At 34.4% G+C, this 27664-nt stretch overlaps 1 protein-coding gene across 2 annotated transcripts in view; it reads left to right on the top strand.

The window, feature by feature from the left end:
* The first annotated feature begins 374 nt into the window (after positions 1 to 374).
* Positions 375 to 27664, top strand: part of LOC143232168 (gamma-aminobutyric acid type B receptor subunit 2-like) — a 291391-nt gene continuing 264101 nt past the window's right edge. For both annotated transcript variants that reach the window (XM_076467285.1, XM_076467277.1), the window contains exon 1: positions 375 to 933. In XM_076467285.1, the coding sequence (XP_076323400.1) occupies positions 676 to 933 (258 nt within the window). In that variant the 5' untranslated portion in view covers positions 375 to 675. The remainder of the gene's footprint in view (positions 934 to 27664) is intronic.

Here is a 27664-nt window from a genome sequence, read left to right as displayed (position 1 = left end):
AATCGGGGGTTTGATTCCCGTTAGTGGACTCAGCAGATAGCTCAATGTGGCTTCGCTATAAGAAAATACACACACACGCTATTTTAGTATCACCTGTAACATAAGGAAATTCTTAACCCTTATAGCTTCAGTAAGAAATTAAGAAATCGTTACCTCGTCTTCACTGTTATTGTATGACTTAATACCGCTCTGGAACAACATTTAATGCATTCCGCTAATATTTCGTAGGGTGTTAGTGCTATCATCACCACTTTTACATTTTATATTCGTGTATCTATTATACCGAGTTAATTTAACTAGAGCTCCTCTTCTAGCGACCTCTATCGAGACGAATCCAAGACTTATTGATGCCCAGGCCTCAGTGCGAACGAGCCCGTGCCAGAGAGTACGTCACGCTACATTTCGGTCCTTTTCCTTTGCTAAAAGAACTTCATATAAAAGGTGGAACGCTGTTGCGTTTCATCGTGTGTTCTTTTTTTTATTTTCATCTGTGAGAATTCGGAATATAAAAATTCCCGATAAGCTATTGGCTTAAACATTAGCAACATTTACTGTGCATTCAATTTTCTAGTGCAAACCCTCGTATTTTAACAGCTAAGACTGTTATCTTTTTGCTAAGACTGAGTTATTTTTTCTGTAATTCCGACTTCAGGTTAGGGTTAATCTAGTTTCAGTATGAGTGCGAGGCCCTCAATAACCGAGGGTCAAACTCATTGGCTAATAAGTCTTGGACTCTGGTTCGTGCTACAAGTGGGCGCATCTGGTCCTCTGCAACTGCAGATAGGTGGATTCTTTCCAGTAAGCCACAAGGTTCCACAAGGAGAAATTGGGCGTGGAGTCATCCCAGCAGTTACTCTGGCATTGAACCACATCAATACGTCTCCCGATATTCTCCCAGAATACCAGTTGACTCTTCAATGGAACGACACCAAGGTAGGACATTGCTGGTCTCACGTGGAAAAAAAAAGTCCATTTGCACTTGCTGTATGTAAACTTTACTACATGGTGATACTGGAAACAATCAAATCCGGGCAATGTCCGGTACTGTTACTGTTTTACGCTAACAAAAGCACTTTATCTTATTTTTTATTTCCATAACCTAATGCTTTCTAACGGGTAATGTAAATTACTTGTGGTAGGACACTTCGTATGTTCCATGTTACAAAGTGTAATCTAATTTGTAAACCATATTGTTTTATAAAGCTGGCTACAGACCTGAGGCGAGTTGAATTACTAGTAAAACCACTGGTAATACGACAAATCAAATGATATGTAAAATAGAAGTGCTATAGGTGTCTCTCTGTGTTAGTTTAATCGGTACGATGACTTCTGTAATTCTCAAGTATATGCACCAGCTCTTGTGATTTCTTTAAAGAACGATTTAGTTTAGTGTTACTTAACCGGTGTGAAATGCTTTAACAAACTGTGGCTTGTTCTTGGATTCTAGTATAGATAGTTATTTATTGTAACAGAAATAGAAACTTGTTCCAGTGCTGCAGTACAAACCATGACTTGCTGCAGTGATGTATAACAAACAGTTACTTGACCTAGTGATGTATAACAAACAGTTACTTGACCTAGTGATGTATAACAAACAGTTACTTGACCTAGTGATGTATAACAAACAGCTATTTGACCTAGTGATGTATACCAAACAGCTACTTGACCTAGTGATGTATAACAAACAGTTACTTGACCTAGTGATGTATAACAAACAGTTACTTGACCTAGTGATGTATAACAAACAGTTACTTGACCAAGTGATGTATAACAAACAGTTACTTGACCTAGTGATGTATAACAAACAGCTACTTGACCTAGTGATGTATAACAAACAGTTACTTGACCTAGTGATGTATACCAAACAGTTACTTGACCTAGTGATGTATAACAAACAGCTATTTGACCTAGTGATGTATAACAAACAGCTATTTGACCTAGTGATGTATAACAAACAGTTACTTGACCTAGTGATGTATACCAAACAGTTACTTGACCTAGTGATGTATAACAAACAGTTACTTGACCTAGTGATGTATAACAAACAGTTACTTGACCAAGTGATGTATAACAAACAGTTACTTGACCTAGTGATGTATAACAAACAGCTACTTGACCTAGTGATGTATAACAAACAGTTACTTGACCTAGTGATGTATAACAAACAGTTACTTGACCTAGTGATGTATAACAAACAGCTACTTGACCTAGTGATGTATAACAAACAGTTACTTGACCTAGTGATGTATAACAAACAGTTACTTGACCTAGTGATGTATAACAAACAGCTATTTGACCTAGTGATGTATACCAAACAGCTACTTGACCAAGTGATGTATAACAAACAGTTACTTGACCTAGTGATGTATAACAAACAGCTATTTGACCTAGTGATGTATACCAAACAGCTACTTGACCTAGTGATGTATAACAAACAGTTACTTGACCTAGTGATGTATAACAAACAGTTACTTGACCAAGTGATGTATAACAAACAGTTACTTGACCGAGTGGTGTGAAACAAACAGTTGATCTAAAGTTATTTAAGAAACTTGTCTGGAAGTGGCATATTTGTGAACATATCCAAAACATGGATCTGAGGGTTGATGGTTCACTCTGTACTCTAGATTCATGAGTGACTGTCAGTAAACAGTAGTTTTGGGAAGGAGCAGGGTGTAGGTGCATGTGAGAAAATGCCTTCTTCGGTTGAAAATTATTAAAATAGTCCTCGTGTAACTTTTGGGTGAAATTATTAAAATAGTCCTCGTGTAACTTTTGGGTGAAATTTTGAAATAGACAAAAATATTGAAGTGTTATGCAGGTGTCAGTACAAAAACGATGTTCACTCCAAAACAGTTTTTGCAACCATTTTGTAATACTTTCCCAAGTAAAGAAGGCTTTACTTAGTCTACTGTTGTAAAGAAGGCTTAACTTAGTCTACTGTTGTAAAGAAGGCTTAACTTAGTCTACTGTTGTAAAGGAGGCTTAACTTAGTCTACTGTTGTAAAGAAGGCTTAACTTAGTCTACTGTTGTAAAGAAGGCTTTACTTAGTCTACTGTTGTAAAGGAGGCTTAACTTAGTCTACTGTTGTAAAGGAGGCTTAACTTAGTCTACTGTTGTAAAGAAGGCTTAACTTAGTCTACTGTTGTAAAGAAGGCTTAACTTAGTCTACTGTTATTCTAATCAGGAACTGAAGTCATATATAATGGTTTCTCTCAACGTGTAGTTTCAGCGGTATTTTCCATTACTTAGTTACTTTTATAATGTTTTCTGATTTATTTATTTCTAATTTGGGTGTTTTCGGTTATAGTTTGATGTGTGTTCTCAATGTTGTGGTAAATTTTTCTTTTTACTTTTGCCTTATTTGTGTGCCTTATTACTTCCCTCACTAGGTATTTGATGTTTTTCAGTAATGTGAAATTATATCCAGATATCATATAAATTACATATTAGATGTTTTCTAAAACTATAGTTTTAAAGAGATATATCATATAAACTAGATGTTAGATTTTCCCGTGGTATACTTTCACAGAGAGAGATATAAACCATGCATTAGTTTTTCAGTAATATAGTTTTACAGCAAGATATATGAAGAAATATTAAATGTTCTCTAATAATATAATTTTATAGGAATATATCATAGGAGCCAGGTAATAGATGTTTTAGAGCTATAGTTTCACAGCAATATATCACATAAATCAGATATTATACCTTTCCAGAGCTATAGTTTTACAACAAGATATTATATGTTACAGGGCTACAGTTTTACAGAATGTTACTCTCATTTTAATTACACGAAGTACGCGTTTTCTCCCAGACAGTTAGTATAATGTTTCAGTAGCTTTTGTTTGTTGTAATGACAATATATCAGCTAGCTTTTTGTAATAACAAGAAATACAATGACTTGTCCTAGACAATCAGAGTAGTGTTATCAGCTAGCTTGTTGTAATAACAAGAAATACAATGACTTTTCCTGGACAGTCAGAGTAGTGTTATCAGCTAGCTTGTTGTAATAACAAGAAATACATGACTTGTCCTAGACAATGAGATTAGTGTTATCAGCTAGCTTGTTGTAATAACAAGAAATACAATGACTTTTCCTGGACAGTCAGAGTAGTGTTATCAGCTAGCTTGTTGTAATAACAAGAAATACAATGACTTCTCCTGGACAGTCAGAGTAGTTTTATCAGCTAGCTTGTTGTAATGACAAGAAATACAATGACTTCTCCTGGACAATCAGAGTAGTGTTATCAGCTAGCTTGTTGTAATAACAAGAAATACAATGACTTGTCCTAGACAGTCAGTGTAGTGTTATCAGCTACCTTGTTGTAATAACAAGAAATACAATGACTTCTCCTGGACAGTCAGAGTAGTGTTATCAGCTAGCTTGTTGTAATAACAAGAAATACAATGACTTCTCCTGGACAGTCAGAGTAGTTTTATCAGCTAGCTTGTTGTAATGACAAGAAATACAATGACTTCTCCTGGACAGTCAGAGTAGTGTTATCAGCTAGCTTGTTGTAATAACAAGAAATACAATGACTTCTCCTGGACAGTCAGAGTAGTGTTATCAGCTAGCTTGTTGTAATAACAAGAAATACAATGACTTCTCCTGGACAGTCAGAGTAGTTTTATCAGCTAGCTTGTTGTAATGACAAGAAATACAATGACTTCTCCTGGATAGTCAGAGTAGTGTTATCAGCTAGCTTGTTGTAATAACAAGAAATACATGACTTGTCCTAGACAATGAGAGTAGTGTTATCAGCTAGCTTGTTGTAATAACAAGAAATACAATGACTTTTCCTGGACAGTCAGAGTAGTGTTATCAGCTAGCTTGTTGTAATAACAAGAAATACAATGACTTGTCCTAGACAATCAGAGTAGTGTTATCAGCTAGCTTGTTGTAATAACAAGAAATACAATGACTTTTCCTGGACAGTCAGAGTAGTGTTATCAGCTAGCTTGTTGTAATAACAAGAAATACAATGACTTTTCCTGGACAGTCAGAGTAGTGTTATCAGCTAGCTTGTTGTAATAACAAGAAATACAATGACTTCTCCTGGACAGTCAGAGTAGTTTTATCAGCTAGCTTGTTGTAATGACAAGAAATACAATGACTTGTCCTAGACAGTCAGTGTAGTGTTATCAGCTACCTTGTTGTAATAACAAGAAATACAATGACTTCTCCTGGACAGTCAGAGTAGTGTTATCAGCTAGCTTGTTGTAATAAAAAGAAATACAATGACTTCTCCTGGACAGTCAGAGTAGTGTTATCAGCTAGCTTGTTGTAATAACAAGAAATACAATGACTTCTCCTGGACAGTCAGTATGGTTGTATCAGCTAACTTGTTGTAATAAAAAGAAATACAATGACTTCTCCTGGACAGTCAGAGTAGTGTTATCAGCTAGCTTGTTGTAATAACAAGAAATACAATGACTTCTCCTGGACAGTCAGAGTAGTTTTATCAGCTAGCTTGTTGTAATGACAAGAAATACAATGACTTCTCCTGGACAGTCAGAGTAGTGTTATCAGCTAGCTTGTTGTAATAACAAGAAATACAATGACTTTTCCTGGACAGTCAGAGTAGTGTTATCAGCTAGCTTGTTGTAATAACAAGAAATACAATGACTTTTCCTGGACAGTCAGAGTAGTGTTATCAGCTAGCTTGTTGTAATAACAAGAAATACAATGACTTCTCCTGGACAGTCAGAGTAGTTTTATCAGCTAGCTTGTTGTAATGACAAGAAATACAATGACTTGTCCTAGACAGTCAGTGTAGTGTTATCAGCTACCTTGTTGTAATAACAAGAAATACAATGACTTCTCCTGGACAGTCAGAGTAGTGTTATCAGCTAGCTTGTTGTAATAAAAAGAAATACAATGACTTCTCCTGGACAGTCAGAGTAGTGTTATCAGCTAGCTTGTTGTAATAACAAGAAATACAATGACTTCTCCTGGACAGTCAGTATGGTTGTATCAGCTAACTTGTTGTAATAAAAAGAAATACAATGACTTCTCCTGGACAGTCAGAGTAGTGTTATCAGCTAGCTTGTTGTAATAACAAGAAATACAATGACTTCTCCTGGACAGTCAGAGTAGTTTTATCAGCTAGCTTGTTGTAATGACAAGAAATACAATGACTTCTCCTGGACAGTCAGAGTAGTGTTATCAGCTAGCTTGTTGTAATAACAAGAAATACAATGACTTTTCCTGGACAGTCAGAGTAGTGTTATCAGCTAGCTTGTTGTAATAACAAGAAATACAATGACTTCTCCTGGACAGTCAGTGTAGTGTTATCAGCTACCTTGTTGTAATAACAAGAAATACAATGACTTCTCCTGGACAGTCAGAGTAGTGTTATCAGCTAGCTTGTTGTAATAAAAAGAAATACAATGACTTCTCCTGGACAGTCAGAGTAGTGTTATCAGTTAGCTTGTTGTAATAACAAGAAATACAATGACTTCTCCTGGACAGTCAGTATGGTTGTATCAGCTAGCTTGTTGTAATGACATAAAGTATGACCCAGTATGGTGTTAGAAGAGTTCAAAGTCTTGCTTTCAATTACAAATTACGTGTTCGATCATTTCCTTCACTAAGTGGTTTTGAATTTACTCTAGCCTAAATAACACTGCTGTCAACTTTATTAAAGTCACACGTGCAACATATACACAACTCTGATATGTCTCTTGAACGGATATCGATTTCATTCAGAGCTAGGAAAACCGCGGTTGCAGTAATAACTTTGTGTCTGTAATCACAGCTTCCCAACCTTTTCATTTCACAATCACTTCGTGGAGTTGCACAAGCGCGTCTCTAATAACTCGCATTCTTTTCTCCTTACCAATCGCAAATTGGCAACACAAGAAGTCGAATATATATGTATGTTTCTATCCTGTCCATCCACTAACAGTAACCGATGGTCCTATACACAGAGATATACTATTGGCTGCTTGTTGACCAATGGCTATTGCTGTTACCTAGCTTGTCTGCTCATGTCAGCACACTTGAAAGTGTCAACAAAATAATCTGTGTCTTAGAGAAAGAAACCTCCAGGGTGAAACAAAGTTAATAACGGAATAACACCAACATAGGGCTGGAGAGAACACGTGAGAGTGTGAAAAATGATATCCATATAAACTTTTATTTTAACATTTTGTGGGTACACCAACTATCAAATCTTCAGTGTTTTGTCTCCTTAGTCAACGAAACTCCATGTCGTAGTGTCTTCTCTCACCTCGGGACGTAAGAAATGCCCAGAACCTGAACCTTGATTAGAGCGAAAAAAATTAAACAATATTATGTCGCGTATTATGTCACGTAGCATGTGACTGATTCACTGTCACTGTCATACTTTCAGAGAATACTGTGCTGTTATACACGATACCTCTTTAGTTGCTCCTCCTCTGTGATCACTACTAAGCCTGAAGACTTATAACACTATAATACCAGTGGTGGGCACAACATAGGTAGCCCACTGTACTTGTTATCCCAGTATAACTGATATTGACATTTCAGATCTGGATTCGATATAATATGTTTGCTCATCGTTTCTCTTTTTTAGTAATAAACATTCAAAGAAGCGAGAGGAACACCTTTCGTTTCTGTCATTTCTAAATATATAACAACGTTTGCTGCAGTTATTTTGGCAACATAAACGAAAATAACAATAAGTTAGGGACATGTATTTTTCTATCATATTGATCGATATTTATGAGACTGAAACTTTGAAATAATTTATATTTAATGGAAAGATAAGGTTTCTACATGAGTTACTAGCTATATTACCATAGATCATCTTATAACAGTCATATTTTTTCTTTCTCTCTCAATGGATCAAGTTTACAGGGACAAGAATATAGGTTTTCTCTCTCTTATTGGATCAAGTTTACAGAGATAATAATATAGGGTTTTTCTCTCTCTCATTGGATAAAGTTTACAGAGATAATAATATAGGTTTTCTCTCTCTTATTGGATCAAGTTTACAGAGATAATAATATAGGTTTTTGCTCTCTCTCATTGGATCAAGTTTACAGAGATAATAATATAGGTTTTCTCTCCCTTATTGGATCAGGTTTACAGAGATAATAATATAGGTTTTTTCTCTCTCTCATTGAATCAAGTTTACAGAGATAATAATATAGGTTTTTTCTCTCTCTCATTGGATCAAGTTTACAGAGATAATAATGTAGGTTTTTTCTCTCTCTTATTGGATCAAGTTTACAGAGATAATAATGTAGGTTTTTTTCCCTGACATTGAAACAAGTTTACAGAGATAATAATATAGGTTTTTTCTCTCTCTCATTGGATCAAGTTTACAGAGATAATAATATAGGTTTTCTCTCTTATTGGATCAAGTTTACAGAGATAATAATATAGGTTTTTGCTCTCTCTCATTAGATCAAGTTTACAGAGATAATAATATAGGTTTTCTCTCTCTTATTGGATCAGGTTTACAGAGATAATAATATAGGTTTTTTCTCTCTCTCATTGAATCAAGTTTACAGAGATAATAATATAGGTTTTTTCTCTCTCTTATTGGATCAAGTTTACAGAGATAATAATGTAGGTTTTTTCTCTCTCTTATTGGATCAAGTTTACAGAGATAATAATGTAGGTTTTTTTCTCTCTCATTGGATCAAGTTTACAGAGATAATAATATAGGTTTTCTCTCTCTCATTGGATGAACTTTACAGAGATAATAATATAGGTTTTTTTCCCTGACATTGAAACAAGTTTAGAGAGATAATAATATAGGTTTTTTCTCTCTCTCATTGGATCAAGTTTACAGAGATAATAATATAGGTTTTCTCTCTCTCTCATTGGATCAAGTTTACAGAGATAATAATATAGGTTTTTTCTCTCTCTCATTGGATCAAGTTTACAGAGATAATAATATAAATTTTCCTTCTCTCTCATTGGATCAAGTTTACAGAGATAATAATATAGGTTTTTTCTCTCTCTCATTGGATCAAGTTTACAGAGATAATAATATAGGTTTTTTCTCTTTCTCATTGGATCAAGTTTACAGAGATAATAATATAGGTTTTTTCTCTCTCTCATTGGATCAAGTTTACAGAGATAATAATATAGGTTTTTTCTCTCTCTCATTGGATCAAGATTACAGAGATAATAATATAGGTTTTCTTTCTCATTGGATCAAGTTTACAGAGATAATAATATAGGTTTTCTCTCTCTTATTGGATCAGGTTTACAGAGATAATAATATAGGTTTTTTCTCTCTCTCATTGAATCAAGTTTACAGAGATAATAATATAGGTTTTTCTCTCTCTTATTGGATCAAGTTTACAGAGATAATAATGTAGGTTTTTTCTCTCTCAAGTCTATTGGATCAAGTTTACAGAGATAATAATGTAGGTTTTTTCTCTCTCATTGGATCAAGTTTACAGAGATAATAATATAGATTTTCTCTCTCTCTCATTGGATCAAGTTTACAGAGATAATAATATAGGTTTTTTCTCTCTCTCATTGGATCAAGTTTACAGAGATAATAATATAAATTTTCCTTCTCTCTCATTGGATCAAGTTTACAGAGGTAATAATATAGGTTTTTTCTCTCTCTCATTGGATCAAGTTTACAGAGATAATAATAGGTTTTTTCTCTCTCATTGGATCAAGTTTACAGAGATAATAATATAGGTTTTTTCTCTCTCATTGGATCAAGTCTACAGAGATAATAATGTAGGTTTTCTCTCTCTCTCATTGGATCAAGTTTACAGAGATATTAATATAGGTTTTTTCTCTCTCTCATTGGATCAAGTTTACAGAGATAATAATATAGGTTTTTTCTCTCTCTCATTGGATCAAGTTTACAGAGATTTTAATATAGATTTTTTTCTCTCTTATTGGATCAAGTTTACAGAGATAATAATATAGGTTTTTCTCTCTCTCATTGGATCAAGTTTACAGAGATAATAATGTAGGTTTTCTCTCTCTCTCATTGGATCAAGTTTACAGAGATATTAATATAGGTTTTCTCTCTCTCATTGGATCAAGTTTACAGAGATAATAATATAGGTTTTTTCTCTCTCTCATTGGATAAAGTCTACAGAGATAATAATATAGGTTTTTTCTCTCTCTCATTGGATCAAGTTTACAGAGATAATAATATAGGTTTTTTCTCTCTCTCATTGGATCAAGTTTAGAGAGATAATAATATAGGTTTTCTCTCTTTCTCATTGGATCAAGTTTACAGAGATAATAATATAGGTTTTTTTCCCTGACATTGAAACAAGTTTACAGAGATAATAATATAGGTTTTCGCCCTATCATTAGAACACGTGTACAGGGATAATAATATAAGTTTTCTCTCTCTCTCATTGGATCAAGTTTACAGAGATAATAATATAGGTTTTCGCCCTATCATTAGAACACGTGTACAGGGATAATAATATAAGTTTCTCTCTCTCTCATTGGATCAAGTTTACAGAGATAATAATATAGGCATTTTCTCTCTCTCATTGTTCAGTTTTACATTGGATTAAATTTACAAGGAAAATATATAATTCTCTGTCTCTCACATCGTGACAAGTGTACAAAAATAATAAGAGATAAAGAACAAAATCAATAAAACTGTTTCAGGAATGCTAGCTAGAAGTACAATCTGAAATTAAAAACACTGTTCCACTTAACAGAACGTTTCCCATGTGTACAATTCATTACCATATCATTCCACCACAGTACGCCATTGTTATCTTATAAGTAAAAAGAAGGAAGCTACAGTTGAAATTCCAGTATTATAGTTTGGGTGCGGTTAAGCCTATTTCTCTATTTTATTGTTTTTGCAAAATGTACTTATCAGATGTTAAAAAGCAAACTTCTATGATTTGATCTTCAACGTGCAACATCAGTGGACTTGAATCGAGTTAGTAAGGTGAGGTTACCTACCATACAAAAGGTCGATTAAATACACTTCCTTCATGTGTGGTTATGAACGTCCAACTCAAACAATCAACCACATTAAAAAAAATTGTCCCATTAAAGCCGCTTTCTAGAAATTTCCAAGAGAGACTTACCATTAAGTCGTCTGTAATTTTGCTTGGACGTCTTTCCAGTATAACTTCAACATATATTCTCAACATATACTTTCTTGTTCATGCAGCTGTTAACAATATATCATCCCGTGAGTGGGGTAAAAATACATTTTACTTGTTAAAGCCCCCACCCCCAGGATTCTTCTCCAACGTGAGCCTCAGGACTCATATCGAAATTTCTGCCATGTTTTATTGAATTGGGCTCTTCAGAGGGTATTGATCACCTTCATGTGACGTCATCAAACGAACCTCAGACCTCGATATATATCTAATTTGTTGTTCTAACACTCCACACGAAGAAGAAGAAAGTTATTGAGTTCTAATACCGTTCGGGTGTGAGTGTTTTTTATTCCAACAATGTGAGCAATATAATGATCACAGAAAAATAAATAACTCAGGTTTTACTTGATTAACGAAACAAAAGAAAGGCAGCGTTGTTAGCGACGACAATGTTACAGTGTTGTAATTACACCGAGAGTAAAAGTTGAAATCTGTGTTTAAAAGAGTTGATAATATAATAGATCTATAACGATTGTATTATAACAAGGATAATGAAGAATATAAGTTGTTAGAGCTGTTGGATCGGTGGGTGGGTGTGTTTTTATAGCAAAGCCACATCGAGCTATCTGTTGAGACAACCGAGGGGAATCGCATCCCCTCATTTTAGCGTTGTAACTCTGTAGACTTATCGCTGTACTAGCGGGGGACATCACAGTTGTTATTTCAGGTATGTCAAAACTGAGTGACGGTTAAACTGTTTTTTTCATTGTACCAGTGATAGAAATAAAAAAAGTGAAACACTTTTTAGTTCATTAAAAAGAACTCTTGCTGAAGTAATGTTAGTGAGAAATGAACACAGGTATATATGGCTCAATGATAAGTTCTAAAATTCGGGGCTCGATTCCAGTATAGAACAATCGAACATGTAACACATAATACGTTATATTTAAACTAAGTATCAACCTGTTTTTGTTTCGAATCATTCTGAGATAACGTGTTTCGTATGTCACATTTCCTTATTTGTCAGTTCTCATATTAAAATAATCAATCATGTTGTCTCGGGTTGAGACGACTTGTAGAGCAAGAAAACATCAAAAAAATTGGTGTATCTATAAATACTTTACTGGTTTAATCAGCTGTATAAAACAGAATTTGTCATGAATTATTACCATGAACTATACGATAGTGGTTCATAATGGGATCGCCCAAGATTATTACAAACTTTTAATACAACTCAGTGCAAAAACCATCTTAAAAAGCAGACTTGTTCTTACAATTGCATTCAAGATCTTCTATCTCAAAGGCTCAGGCTGCTAAAATATTGATAATAACAGATGTTGATTCTCCAGTTGTTAAATAAAATGTTAAATTCATCTATTTGTTTATCATATTATTATTGTTGTTGCTTCACAAGCCTACAAAAAAAAAAATGGCTATGAAGCTGATTAAGTCATAAGACTATTACTATGTTGATTTAACTGCTATGAACCTGATTAAGTCATAAGACTATTATTATGTTGATTTAACGGCTATGAACCTGATTAAGTCATAAGACTATTATTATGTTGATTCTTGAAGGTGAAGGAGAATTGCGTGTTGGTAAAGAAACTGGTAAATTTTAACCCCTGCGAAATACTTACACCACAATACAGATAATCAAAACCAAAAATATAACAATATGTAAGAAACAGCGATTTATAAATCGCTCTTTGTCAACCTATTATCATGATTCACGACAATGATTTATAATAGGGATCGCCCGAGAAATGAACAAAGATATTAATAGAATATACAGGCAAAGGCCATCTCAAAAATAACATTTGTTCTTCAAACAACACTCAAGACCTTCTATTGGCAACCAGCTATTCAAGCGCCAAAGCTCACAGCAAAAACGGTTACATATATTGCATCCAAATCTATGCACAGTTACTAAACAAACTCTTGCAAATGTTGTAGAGACTATTTTAAAGTAGATTACTGAATTTTGAGATTGCTATCCTCAAAAATATTTTAATTTGTTCTTTACTACCAACATAAATTGAAGTTATTCAAGCATCACAATAAACATAAACGACATTTAAGCACCGTTATACTAGTCGAAAATGCTTCATTTTGTTAGAGTAAACCAATATATATATATATATACATCTTTATAACAGTATCTCTAGCCTTATTATTACTTATTATGCCGTTATAGAAGAAACGGATACGAATATTTTATTGAAACCTGGACAACAGTGATGAATTCAGTATTGAGTATATCATAGGGTGACGTCAAAGTAATTTAAATGTCTTCGGTTTTTGTCGTGAAAAATTCTCTAAGTCTTTCACTTTCTTTTATTGAAAAAATCAGGTTTTTTCACTAATGCACATTAATTGAAAAATAATTTGTGCAACTTATGGCGCATTATTTGAAACTGCCAAGTTAAGAATTCATCATATCTCGAGTTACCTGTTGTTCATTGTTTCTACGCGGTTTTCTGCAACTATTTTAATAAGATTTTTAACAGTAGACGATTACTATGGTAGATTTCTTTATTCTTGTGAGTAGTGATTTATTCTACTGATTTTCTTACTTCATTAACATTTTGAGTGCTTATTTAATTATGATGACACCAAAATCGGCTGGGTATTTTACACTTAAGCCTAAAGAGATATATGATACACTACATGAAACGCTGCAAATGTCCGTGACATATTCGAAAAGTTAATTATTTTACATTGAAATTCTGTTTAGATCGCTGTAGTTACATAATATACGCTATATTGCTGTAAGTGTTTTTCTCTGTACTAGTGCTTGTTAAACACATGTTTACACGAAACATCAGACACAAAGTCACATAACTCGGTGAATAGTGACTGGGTGGAGAAAAAGCCAGTGCAGCAGTAAATTGTTGAAAAACTTGTAACATTCAACTGAATACACGTGTGTAGCTTAAAATGTATTCTCCATAATTAGGTATAAAAACTTAAGAAACAAGGTAATTAAAAACTATTAAGTCAATAATGGAAATAAGGATCGTCAAAAAAGTACAGAGAAAAGTTGAAACAAAATGCAAAAATTATATTTTCAAGTCTACAACTGTGGGCTCTATAACAGTAAACAAATTAGACTGGAAATAGAGTCTATATTACTTTCCTAACCCATAAGTCCCTGTCTTGACTCTATTAAAATTGATAAGTATTGTAGACATGGAGTCGAATTAGAGATTTCTAGCTTCAGAAATAGTATAGACTCTATTTCCAGCCGAGTTTTTTTACTTGTTTTTATAGTCTTGAGTTGTAAGCTTGAAAATATAATATTTGTATTTTGTTTCAACTTTTCTCTGAACTTTTTTGACGATTCCTATTCCAGTTTTTAAATCAATTGTTAATTATCTTGTACTAGTTATTTTTACTCACGTCTTTAGTATTAACCATATTACTTATCTTCAATTATAATATTTTCTGAAAACTCAAAACTTGGTTCCCTCTTATATTTTGACTTTATAATTGATTTTTAGAGTACCTAGTTGATTTAAGGTCATTTTAGATGGGCCTGTCCAAGGATATTACTTACAACAGCTTAAACCTTTTCATAAAGGACATGAGCTGTAAGCAGCCATACCATACCTTCTAACTTAATTGAAAGCAAATTATTGTACTATTTTAAACTAACGTCAGAGAATGATTACGTTATGTGAGTATCATATTATATTTGTGTCGTTATCTGTTGTTAACATAAAAAAGAACAAATAATTAATATAGTAGATAGGAACTGGAATTTAGATTCTACAGAAGAGTTTATAACTTAAATGTCAATTGAAATACGAGTATATATAAAGGAAATCATTCGAGACTATGATATATTTTTAACAAAAGAAGCAATGTATAAAAAACCGTTAATGGAAGAAGTGGAGTCGAGTATTTCGTACACAGGGCTGTCTGCGATACCCCCGTCCTCATACAAGCGAAAGACTAGAGGGAAGGCAGCTAGTCCATCGCCAACTCTTAAACTACTCTTTTACAAACGAATAACGTTATAACGCCGCCACGCCACTGAAGGGACAAGCATGTTTGGTGGATGGAGATTCGAACCCGCGACCCTCAGATTACGGGTAGTGCACTCTAACCACCTTGCCATACCGAGCCGTTTCAATGAAGAAAACAAAACTGTTTGTTTGTTGTTTAGCGCCAGAGACGTCGCTAGACGGTTAAAACATTCAGACCGCGGGCCCACAGACGTTGGAATTTTCGGCGTTTCGGTATGCTGTCGATCATTGTTTTCTGTTCTCGTTTTTCAAGACGTCAACGGATGATTCTGGACGTTGTTAAACGTGGCATGGGCCTCGTGTACCAGCACCTAGCAATGCCTCTTTTAAAACGGAAATACACATAGTGGTTACTGCACCTCCACGGGTATCCAACCCTATTTTTAGCGTTATAAGCTTTCAGACAGCTGTGCCACTGGAGGGCTTTTATTACGAAAAAACGCCAAATAAAAATCTCCGTTTAAGATACGTAGTCACGCCAGTTTGTTGGTATCAGTTACCAAAGAACTTCACACTAAGTGTTATTCGATAACCTGTGATTTACGTTTCAACTAAAGTAAATCAAGAATTGGTAAAAGATACTATTGGTTATCAGCTTTCGTTTAAGTCTATCAGTCCAAAACGGAGGATGGTTATTGCAGATAGCTCTCGTGTAGCTTTGAGCGAATATCCAAAACAAACAAAGCATTCAATTACAACGTCGATTTTATACAGTTTTATACGGTGCGGTCCACATTTTCCCTCATAATAACTAATTTTATAATTTTTGTTCACTGTAGTACCAGTACTGTACTATTAAAGAGTTAGCCAGCCAACCTAACTGTATGAAATTTGTCATTTTCTTTGTGAAATACACAACACTGTCGTTAAAATGTTTCGTAAGGGTCACCCAAATTATTAGGGACTCCTAAACCAGATAAAATGATGGACATACAAACTCTAAATTTGTAAGTAGTTTAGGTAAATGTGTTTTAGAAGTTGAGGGGGTTAATAAATTTCATCTGTAATTCTAGAGTTAAACACCTTAGAGTACATTAATTTTGGAACTAAACACCTTATAATATATCAATTCAAATTATGGTGCCAGTTTCCTAAGGCGTCCAAGAAAAGTCACAATATCCTAGAGTCAAATGTACCAGAGACCATCCGATGGGCCATGTGGTAGCCAATATGTTAACACCATTGACAACTGTGTTGACCAACTGATACGTACTATTTCAACAGATTTCTTCAAGGGCCGTGAATGCGTAAAAGAAAAACAGTAATATCCCACTAATCTATTAGAGTTGTCCATGAGTTAACGGCGGGAGCTTTTGACGTGCTGCCTTCGTTATACAGTATTAGCTCAAAGTTAGAAAGAGATGGGGTAGATGGTCCTTATTCTGTAGCGTTGCACGAAAAGCTTGAAACAACATAGAACACGTAGTTATATTTGCAAATTAGTTTACTGGCAGAGACCAACAAAACATGTACGATCAAATTAATATTTTTATTACAACAGTACTTCTTTAAACACAGGATTTCTAAAATAATAGTAAGGAATTATACTCGCACACATCGTAATTTATGAGTCGAGTTGTCTTAGACCTAATATTAGTTAAACCTGTATTAAGTACAGGCTTAACTAATATTTGATAAATGCGTGAATTGTAACTTTTATTTATTTTCGCTTTAGTTTAGTTACTAAGCTTTATTGTACTTAATACTATTAATAAATAAACTTATAATATTAATCTACGAATTATTAACGTTAGACCTTTTTAAAAATTATTATACGTTTTTAACATGATGTAAAAATGTCTACAAGTGTATATTTACGCCGTCCTTTTGTTTCAGTCCGTTGAAATGAAGTGCGTGCGCATTGTTAGAATTGGTGAAAACTAAGTATTAGTATAACAGGTAATGCTCGAAAATAGAATATTTGTGCTTAGGCCTGATTAAGTTACGTTTATGTGTGCATCTGGGCTCGAGCTACTTACTAACGTGACATTTCGCAACTTGACCAATTCTTATATTAGCAGACGAACATAATTTCTGTGCATCATCGTAGCTGTAGTTCCCAAGACGTTTGCGAACATCTTATTTGCTCTCTTACATTTTTTTTTCCGTTCTTTTCCAAACAGACAGGAAATAAATATATTTTCATGGATATATTTTTGGGTGGAAGGTTAATTTCAGATCAAGTAAGCAAGGTAAATAGGTGCTTGAAGAATAACAATAAATGACTATTTAGTGCTTAGGCCTAATTTTAAAAAAATCTTATTATGTAAAAATAGACAACTTAATGCTTAGAGCTAAGTTTAAAAAGTTTATATTACATACAAATAAATCACTTAGTATTTAGGCTTAAGTTGATGAAGCTTGTATTCTGTAAAAATGTGTTTTAACGCTTAGGGTTAAGTTAACGAAGCTGATGTTGCGTTAGGGTTAAGGTTAAGTTCAGTAAGATTAGAAAGTATATAGAGAAGTCGTCCACAAATTGAATCTATAAAATTAGACTAAGCATATATTTAAGTGAGTGTTAACTGTGCAAAGATCGTATCTTGACGTTATATGTTCACAATCGTGACACTGAAATAACGCCCAGCTTGTAAAAATGTTATATATTGAATACTGTCACGTTTGTATGTCTTATGCCTGTACGTGACTAAATCCGAGAATCTTTTGGTGTGTGCAGAATACAAAAGTTCAATTGTATAATTGTAGAAATAACTCTCATAAGAAATCGAAAACACGCACACAGATAATACCTAGACTTGAGCAACTAAACTGGACTATTTTTGTAGGTTCGTCTTCAAAGTTAGTCACTCTGAACTAAGCTTTTGTTGTTCTTCAGTACTAGTCTACCTAGGTCATCTCTAAGGGAATTAACCAGAAAATCAGTGATTTTGTACGTGAATTTTATACTGCGCAAGCTTTAACTTTTCTTTCTTGAAAACAACATCTGTAGTTTACATGATACCCTATGTACTTGTAATAATTATAACAACAACTGTAGTTTACATGATACCCTATGTACTTGTAATAATTATAACAACAACTGTAGTTTACATGATACCCTATGTACTTGTAATAATTATAACAACAACTGTAGTTTACATGATACCCTATGTACTTGGAATAATTATAACAACAACTGTAGTTTACATGATACCCTATGTACTTGGAATAATTATAACAACAACTGTAGTTTACATGATACCCTATGTACTTGGAATAATTATAACAACAACTGTAGTTTACATGATACCCTATGTACTTGGAATAATTATAACAACAACTGTAGTTTACATGATACCCTATGTACTTGGAATAATTATAACAACAACTGTAGTTTACATGATACCCTATGTACTTGGAATAATTATAACAACAACTGTAGTTTACATGATACCCTATGTACTTGGAATAATTATAACAACAACTGTAGTTTACATGATACCCTATGTACTTGGAATAATTATAACAACAACTGTAGTTTACATGATACCCTATGTACTTGGAATAATTATAACAACAACTGTAGTTTACATGATACCCTATGTACTTGTAATAATTATAACAACAACTGTAGTTTACATGATACCCTATGTACTTGGAATAATTATAACAACAACTGTAGTTTACATGATACCCTATGTACTTGTAATAATTATAACAACAACTGTAGTTTGCATGATACCCTATGTACTTGTAATAATTATAACAACAACTGTAGTTTACATGATACCCTATGTACTTGGAATAATTATAACAACAACTGTAGTTTACATGATACCCTATGTACTTGGAATAATTATAACAACAACTGTAGTTTACATGATACCCTATGTACTTGGAATAATTATAACAACAACTGTAGTTTACATGATACCCTATGTACTTGTAATAATTATAACAACAACTGTAGTTTACATGATACCCTATGTACTTGTAATAATTATAACAACAACTGTAGTTTACATGATACCCTATGTACTTGGAATAATTATAACAACAACTGTAGTTTACATGATACCCTATGTACTTGGAATAATTATAACAACAACTGTAGTTTACATGATACCCTATGTACTTGGAATAATTATAACAACAACTGTAGTTTACATGATACCCTATGTACTTGGAATAATTATTTTCTAAACCTTCAGTTATCTTTATGTACTACAGGGTGTTCGGAAAGTGACTGTGCAGTTTTGTAATCATATTTTATTCAGTCTATTTCAAGCGAGCAACTGATAGCGGTGTTTAGAAACAAAATAAGAAGGTTCCAAGCCTGTAATGATGCCAACGGGAGTCACTTTTAACATTGTTTATAATTGTCATTCATATTCACCTCCTGTATTCTGTATTGAAACATATCTGTTAATAAATATATAAGTGTACAGTAACTTTCCGAAGACCCTGTAGAATAAGCTTTACACATTTATAAAATTAAGGTACATAAAATTACGTACTTCTGTTTGGGGTGGTGTGGAAGGGGTGTTTTGAATTTCGCGCAAAACAACACGAGGGCTATCTGCGCTAGCCGTCCTTAATTTAGCAGTATAAGACTATAGGGAAGGCAGCTAGTCATCACCACCCACCGCCAACTCTTGGACTACTCTTATACCAACGAATAGTGGGATTGACCGTAACATTATAACACCCTCACGGCTTCAGTATGAAGCATTTTTGCGTATATTGCTTCAGTTCCAAGAGTCATAAAAATTGACATAAACTACAAAGCTTTCTGTGTTAATTTCCGGCATGACCAGGTGGTTAAGGTGATCGACTAGCAATCTGCGAGTCGCGCATTCGAATCTCCGTCTTACGAATTACGCTCGCCCATTCAGCCATAGAGACGTTCTAATGTGACGATCAATCCCACTATTCTTTGGTAAAAGAGTAGCCCAAAGGTTGGCGGTGGGTGGTAATTACTGGCTGCCTTCCATCTAGTTTTTCACCGGTAAATTATGGACAGCTGGTGTATATAGAGCTCGTGTAGCTTTGCGGGAAGTTCCAAGCAAATAAATTCTATATGAAGTATTCAGTCTAACTGACACCTGGTTGAATATCATGTAATTAATAAGTGTGGAGTACAGCGAGCCCGCCATTAAACATGCTAAGGAAAACTTAACAATTGTGTTCCGTTTTGGTGAAAATAATGAAGGTTCAAATTAAAACATTTGTAACACTAGACTGATTCCATAATCATGAGGAAAAATTTGTTGTATCACTATAGCGGTGATTGCTATTATATTTTTCAGGTTTATGTGTGTGTGTGTTTGTGTGTTTTTCTTATAGCAAAGCCACATCGGGCTATCTGCTCAGCCCACCGAGGGGAATCGAACCCTGATTTTAGCGTTGTAAATCCGGAGATATACCGCTGTACTATCGGGGGGGGGGGTTCAGGTTTATGTCTTACATCTCTTCGCTGTAGGGATTCGCTGTTATTAGATAGGGTCGTCCAATGAAAGTTCTATTTGATGCTGTAAAAGTGAAATACATAACACTTGTACATCACGTGATTAGATATATATTCCTGGTTTCCCTGAAGTAAGTGTTTCTTGCTGCTGTATAACTGATGCACTATGACTGGTTAGATATCACGTGATTAGATACACACTCAAGGTTCTCCTGAAGAAAAGATTCGTGACTATATGCTGGGTTAAAGATCACGTGACTAAATATCATGTATCATACGCTCGTGGATGGGATGTTTATTTTGAACGTTATGAGTGACAAATGGTGGAATACGATGCGCCGAGAACATCACCATAACAACGTCAATGTTGACAGCCGACCGAATCTCCTTCAAACGTCAATGTTATTCCGCGTAAATAATGAGTGAAGTGGAAAACCTGTCTTTCTAGTAGGTCTTCATGTCTTCACTCTTATTACCACTATACGAGTTTTCTTCAGAGCTGTCAGAAAATGTATTTATCGAGTTTTTACCAACTTTATTGTGAGAAAAAAAAATGTGAAATGCAATTTCTCGCACACATTCTGGGTGAATCATCTCTCGAGGTGAAAATAAAATTATTCAAATATTTTTTGACACATGTCCTTAGTTTGCAAAATTCTTCACTTGATATTTTTACCAAATATTCGTAATATTTGCGCGATTCTGGAAAAATAAGTTGGCGCTAGAAAATCCAATGTTAAACTGCTGCACTCACTATTACTTTTCCATTATGAAGAAATGTATTAATTCAAGATTATTGGAGCGGCAAGTTTCGTAGTGTTTCTTTTGTTATTGTTTTTGTTTGTTTCCTTTTCATGGGGTCGTCTGTGAAGTTCGCTACTAAATATTATAGTGCTGTAGCCCTTTCAAGATTTGTCAGACATGTTACGTCACCAATTAGGTTTTATATTCAAAACCTAATTTCCATTTTTATTGATCCATTTTAATTAAAAAAAAATTAAAACTACATCACGAATTATTTGAGACTACATTTATTAATAACATTAAACTGAGTACGTATAGATTACATGCAACTCGACTTCTTTTTAAATTAATTAGCAAAGAGAAGAAAAATAAGAACAAATGGGATCTGCACAAATCGCTAACATTAATACACGTTTAGAATGCATTTCTTGGTCTGGACTACAATACTAACATATTGACTTTTGTAATGTTAGTTAGTGTTCTGCCAAAACGATTAAGTGAAAAAATCAGCGAATTTCATTGTAAATTATATAAATAATCTTTAAAAATGTGTACGTTTCAAATACATCATACACCTGTATGGTGTATTTCATTAAGTGTTTAATACTACACTTGTGTGTCCCAATAACCATGTGACGTATGTCGAAAAGCAGTTCACTCTTTCAACATTTCGGTAGAACTCTTGAGCCGTTGAACATCAGGGTGCCTGATGCCAGCTCCTGAGGGAGAATAGCAGAATGTATGTGCTGGACAGTCTGGGAGACCTCTCCCAATTAACAAGGGGATCAGAAACAGCTAGAGTATTCTCTAACACTCCGAGGCTTTGATAATTTCGGGTGTATTTGTCATATACATATATTAATTTCAGAAATGTTGGAACTCAGTTCCTGTTTCAGGTTCTGATGCAGCCTTTCAGTGGCATAACATCTTGGTAATGACTAGTAGTGGAGAATCCATTACAATAAAGCAAATAAAATATTCGTGTACAAAAACTATAAAGTATGCAATGCACTCCATTATATACTATAACATTACTGTTATGAACAATGCACTCCATTATCCACTATGACATTGCTGTTATGAGTCATAGAGTTTAAAATAAACAAATAATATATTAACGATCAAAGTTCGTGTCCTGTTCTTTCGTTACATTTTTCACATATGAAAATGTAGTGGTATGATTAAGTTCTGGTTAAGATATGATTTTATTGGTAGGATATTCTAGCATTATGAATATCTCCCCAGGAATACAGGAAGAAGTGGAAGAAAATATATGAAAATCATGAAGATTAGCAACTACATCTGCAACTGTGAAATAATGAACAGAACACGAACTTCGATCGTTGAACACGAGTTAGACTAAAAACATAACATTAATTCTGATGTATAGTGACATAAAGACGTTTGGTGAAAATTACACTTTACCAAATTAACCCAGTTCACACCGTACTGTTATTGTTTAAACAGTACGTTTGGTGATCATTACATTTTACTAACTTAACCCAGTTCACACCGTACAGATATTGTTCAAACAGTTTTCTTCTATAAATAGAGTCTCGACCGTCAATATAAATAAGTTTGTCTTATCCAGTCGGTTTGAAGAACTCTGGTATCAAGCAAAAAAAACCTAAACGGTACTAGACCAGATAGGAATGATTTGCTTTATATATTATTATACACTTTTCTTATCCTCACAAGTTTCTATTAAATATTAAGACGAAATAAATCAAAAGTAAACCTTACCATTCAGTGTTTACAAAGAGATTTTATAGGCTTCGCAAAATGATGAAATTTTAATATATAATTTGATTGTTGAAATATTGAACAAAGCGAAAGAAAATAGGATCAAAAGATACCTTTACATTTACAATGTTTAAAAACATCGTAGTTCCTAGTGGGTGTATGATGTCAGTACAATAAGTTATCTGAACGTCACTACCTTGAAGCTAACAGACTAGGGGGTAGGTCGTAAAGTCTATAGTCAGTTCTTATGACACTCTTGGCTAACAGCATAGTGGGATTTGACTGTTCCTCTCATAACGCAACAATGGCGTCAAAGAGTGGAGCACAATTTTTGCCAAAGTAGTAACCATTGATAAAAGGATTAACAAAATGACTCATTATGACAACCATGGACACATGGGTTAACAGAATGACACACTGTGGTAACCATAGACACAAGGATTAACAGAATGATTCACCATGGCAACCATGTACAGACAGATTAATAGAATGACACACTATGCTAAACATGAACATACATATTAAAATAATGACTCATTATAACAACCATGGACACAGGAATTAACAGAATAATTCACTATGTTAACCATGGATCTAAGGATTAACAGAATAATTCACTATGTTAACCATGTACCTAAGGATTAACAGAATAATTTACTATGTTAACCATGGACCTAAGGATTAACAGAACACTCGTTATTTTGTTCGAAAACATTCATTTCTTCCTCTTACTGTTCAGTAAATATTTCTTCTAAATAACTGTAAAAACGTTAAGGTGTTACACAGAAAATAGAAACTGGACAACTTCCGCCATTCACGTCTGGTTAAGTCTAGACTCCCTTTTTTTTTTTTAATCAAAGCCATTAAGTTTTTCTGGGTTAAAAATACATTTGTTGGTTAAAAACGGCGTTTTCCGTTTGAGAAACAATACACTTTGTGGAAACTATCAAAATATTTTTAACTTACGATTTCTTAAAGGCCAAACAGTAAAAATGAGACTCAGCTGACTGTGAAACTAGTTGAGATAATACTATCTTTTAACACCACTTTTCTCTAAAGTCACTTTTCACATAACATCAGAGTTAATCTTTGAATCTACTGGATTCATATAAAACAACAGCAGTTAACAGACAGAAAATTGATCGATCTCCAAATTGAAATATTTATGAAATGAATAAAAATAAAGAAAACGAACAACACCGATAACAATGATGGATATACAGAGAAAATAGTATGCAATTACAACTATTACTACACACAAACTAAAAATGTCTGGAATAACTTAAACTGGAAAGTGTTTGTGTGTGGACTTAAGGAATTCTGTTTTCAAGATACTTTTTATCTTATTGTCACCTTTACAATAAATCTAGGCTTATATTCCGCCTCTTGTTCGTCCCTAGTTAGGGGGCGTTCTACTCGCACTTTGAGGGTCGCAGGCTCGAATGTCTGTCCCACCAAAATTCTCGCTCTTTCAATCTTGGGAGTGTTATAATGTCACGGCCAATCCCACTGTTTGTTGATAAAGAAAGAGTCCAAGAGTTGGCAATGGGTGACGATAATTAGCTCCTTTCCCTTCAGTTTTACACTGCTAAATTAGGAATGAGTAGCGCAGATAGTCGTCGTGTAGCGTTACTCGAAATTCAACTGAAACCAAACCATTCTTCCTCTCAGAGTGAGACTAAGAGAAACTTTTATAAAAACTGTAGATAATTTATTTTGTCATTAAGACCAAGAAAATAAGAATGGATGTATATATAATTTATATATAATGAGGGCAATATCTATAAAGAAGGAAAGAGACACTGGAGGAGATACCCATTTACAGCTGGAGACAGTGGAGGAGATACCCATTTACACTAGAGACACTGGAAGAGATACCCATTTACAGCTAGAGACACTGGAGGAGATACCCACTTACAGCTAGAGACACTGGAAGAGATAGATACCCATTTACAGCTAGAGACACTGGAGGAGATACCCATTTACAGCTAGAGACACTGGAGGAGATACCCGTTTACACTAGAGACGCTGGAGGAGATACCCATTTACAGCTAGAGACACTGGAGGAGATACCCGTTTACATTAGAGACGCTGGAGGAGATACCCATTTACAGCTAGAGACACTGGAGGAGATAGATACCCATTTACAGCTTGAGACACTGGAAGAGATACCCATTTACACTAGAGACACTGGAGGAGATACCCGTTTACACTAGAGGCGCTGGAGGAGATACCCGTTTACACTAGAGACACTGGAGGAGATACCCGTTTACACTAGAGACACTGGAGGAGATACCAGTTTACACTAGAGACACTGGAGGAGATACCCATTTACACTAGAGACACTGGAGGAGATACCAGTTTACAGCTAGAGACACTGGAAGAGATACCTATTTACACTAGAGACACTGGCGGAGATACCCGTTTACAGTTTTTTGGTTTAGTTTGAATTTCTAACAAAGCTACGCGAGGACTATATGCGCGAGCCGTCCGTAATTTAGCAGTGTAAGACTAGAGGGAAGGCAGTTAGTCATTACCACCCACCGCCAACTATTGGGCTACTCTTTTACTAATGAATAGTGGGATTGATCGTCACATTATAACGCACCCACAGGTTAAAAGCGAGCATGTCTAGTGTGACAGGGATTCGAGCCCGCGACTCTCGGATTACGAGTCGAGTGCCTTAACCACCTGACCATGCTGGGCACTTTGCAGTTTTATACCTGTTATTATTAATTTCCAATGATACTTCAGGATTGTCAACTTGTTTTATCTATATGGCCTGTGTTAAATTACTGTATTATTTGTAAACGTACGGCAGCCAGTGTGTGATTCGTACGGTTTTAAGGAATGTTGGAACGGTAAGTATGAACCTTTGGAAATTTTGGGAAGGTAAGTATGTGTCTTTGGGAATGTTGGGACGTTAAGTATGAACCTGTGGGAATTTTGGGACAGTACGTATGAGTCTTTGGGAATATTTGGACGGTAAGAATGAACCTTTGGAAATGTTGGGTCGAAGCGATAGAAGCTCGTGTCTTTCTTCGATATTTTGTTTAGTAGGTAAGAACGAATGAAATATAACAAACGTTCTCCACTATCAATGTAGAGAGAGAACAGGTTCTTGTATAGTGAATTCTGTTCAAAACGTTCTTTCTGACAATAGCTACCAACCTATAGAAAATTCTGCTTCAAACTTAAAGCTAAAGGTCATTTTTATATCATGCTTATTCAAGTGATCAAAGAGGATCCACCTTAGCAAGAAATCCAATATTCTGAAAGGTATAAACATAGGACATCAAGTGAATGGTGAAATACGAGATGCATAACAATAAAAGTACAGAACATAAACTGTGTTAGACACATGTATAATCACCATATATCCTGGAATATCTAAACATTACATCTAAACTGGAATATGTGAGTGTTCTCAGAGATAGTGTCTAACGTTGTAACACTACGTTCTTGGTGTTATAAGCAGACCAGTTTACACAACACGCAGTAGTTAGTGTTATAGCAAGACCGGTTCACCAAACACGTCCTTTCCAACTGTTGAAAAAACTCGCAGATAATAAAAACATTCTAACTTTTAAAGCAAAGCTGTTACAACTTTATATAGACTAGTAAACCACAAATAACTGTTGAAAGGTGACAGGCTATCAAAAACACTCTTAAAGAACTTCAAAATGACAGTTTTGTTTGTCATTTTAATTTCTCTGAACAGCCCTGCTAATCAGAAATTCTAGTGTTTTGTGATAGACAAGTAAAAGTATCCCAACACACTGATTATAGATAAAAGTCCAACGTTTGTCGAATTAACAATAAAGATTGGTTGTTCATTATAGTCTATTCTTCCACATGCTACTGAAACATTCGAAAGTAAATATTTTCAAGTAATCGAAATTTTATACGTTAGTTAAAAAAATATATATATATTGAGCTGTAGTCGTTTTGTTAACAAAACTAAATAATCTCACACGTTGTCACGCAATGTAGAAACTTTTAGGTTTTAAAAAATAGTACTATAAGCGTGAAGAAATAGTCCTAACGTAAGGACTCACTAGTTTTCGTGCCAGTCAAGAATGTCCATTGTAATGTATGTTCAGCTTGGTATTTTCCTGAACACAGTATTATCTTATTCAGATTGAAACTATTGTTCTGAACAAGTCTTATCTTGTGAATTACCACAGTATTGTTATAAAACATATGTACATATATATAACAATACTACTGCAATAACTTACCGCAATCCGAGAGTCGCGGGTTCGAATCCCCGTCACACTAAGTATGCTCGCTCTTTCAGCTGTGGGGGCGTTATAATGTGATAGTCAATCCAACTATTCGTTGGTAAAAGAGTAGCCCAAGAGTTGGCTGTGGGTGATTATGACTAGCTGCCTTCCCTCTACTCTTACACTGATAAATTAGAGATGGCTAGCGCAGATAGCCTTCGAACAGCTTTGCGCGAAATTCCAAAACAAAACAAACAAGCAATAACTTACTTTCAACCATGAATAATATGCATAATTTACATTCAATCATGAATCATTTGCATAATTTAATTTCAACCATGAATAATTTGTATATTTTACTTTAAACCAAAAGAATTTTTACATTTATAGTCGGTAATCATGAATAGTAAAACCTTTCAGACTGTATGAAAACTGAAAAATATATTTGCAGTCATTATGA

This window comes from Tachypleus tridentatus, chromosome 1, assembly GCF_004210375.1.
Source record: "Tachypleus tridentatus isolate NWPU-2018 chromosome 1, ASM421037v1, whole genome shotgun sequence".
Lineage (NCBI taxonomy): Eukaryota > Metazoa > Arthropoda > Merostomata > Xiphosura > Limulidae > Tachypleus > Tachypleus tridentatus.
The sequence above is the reverse complement of the archived record's forward strand: the minus strand, read 5'-3'. Positions and strand labels throughout refer to the sequence as shown.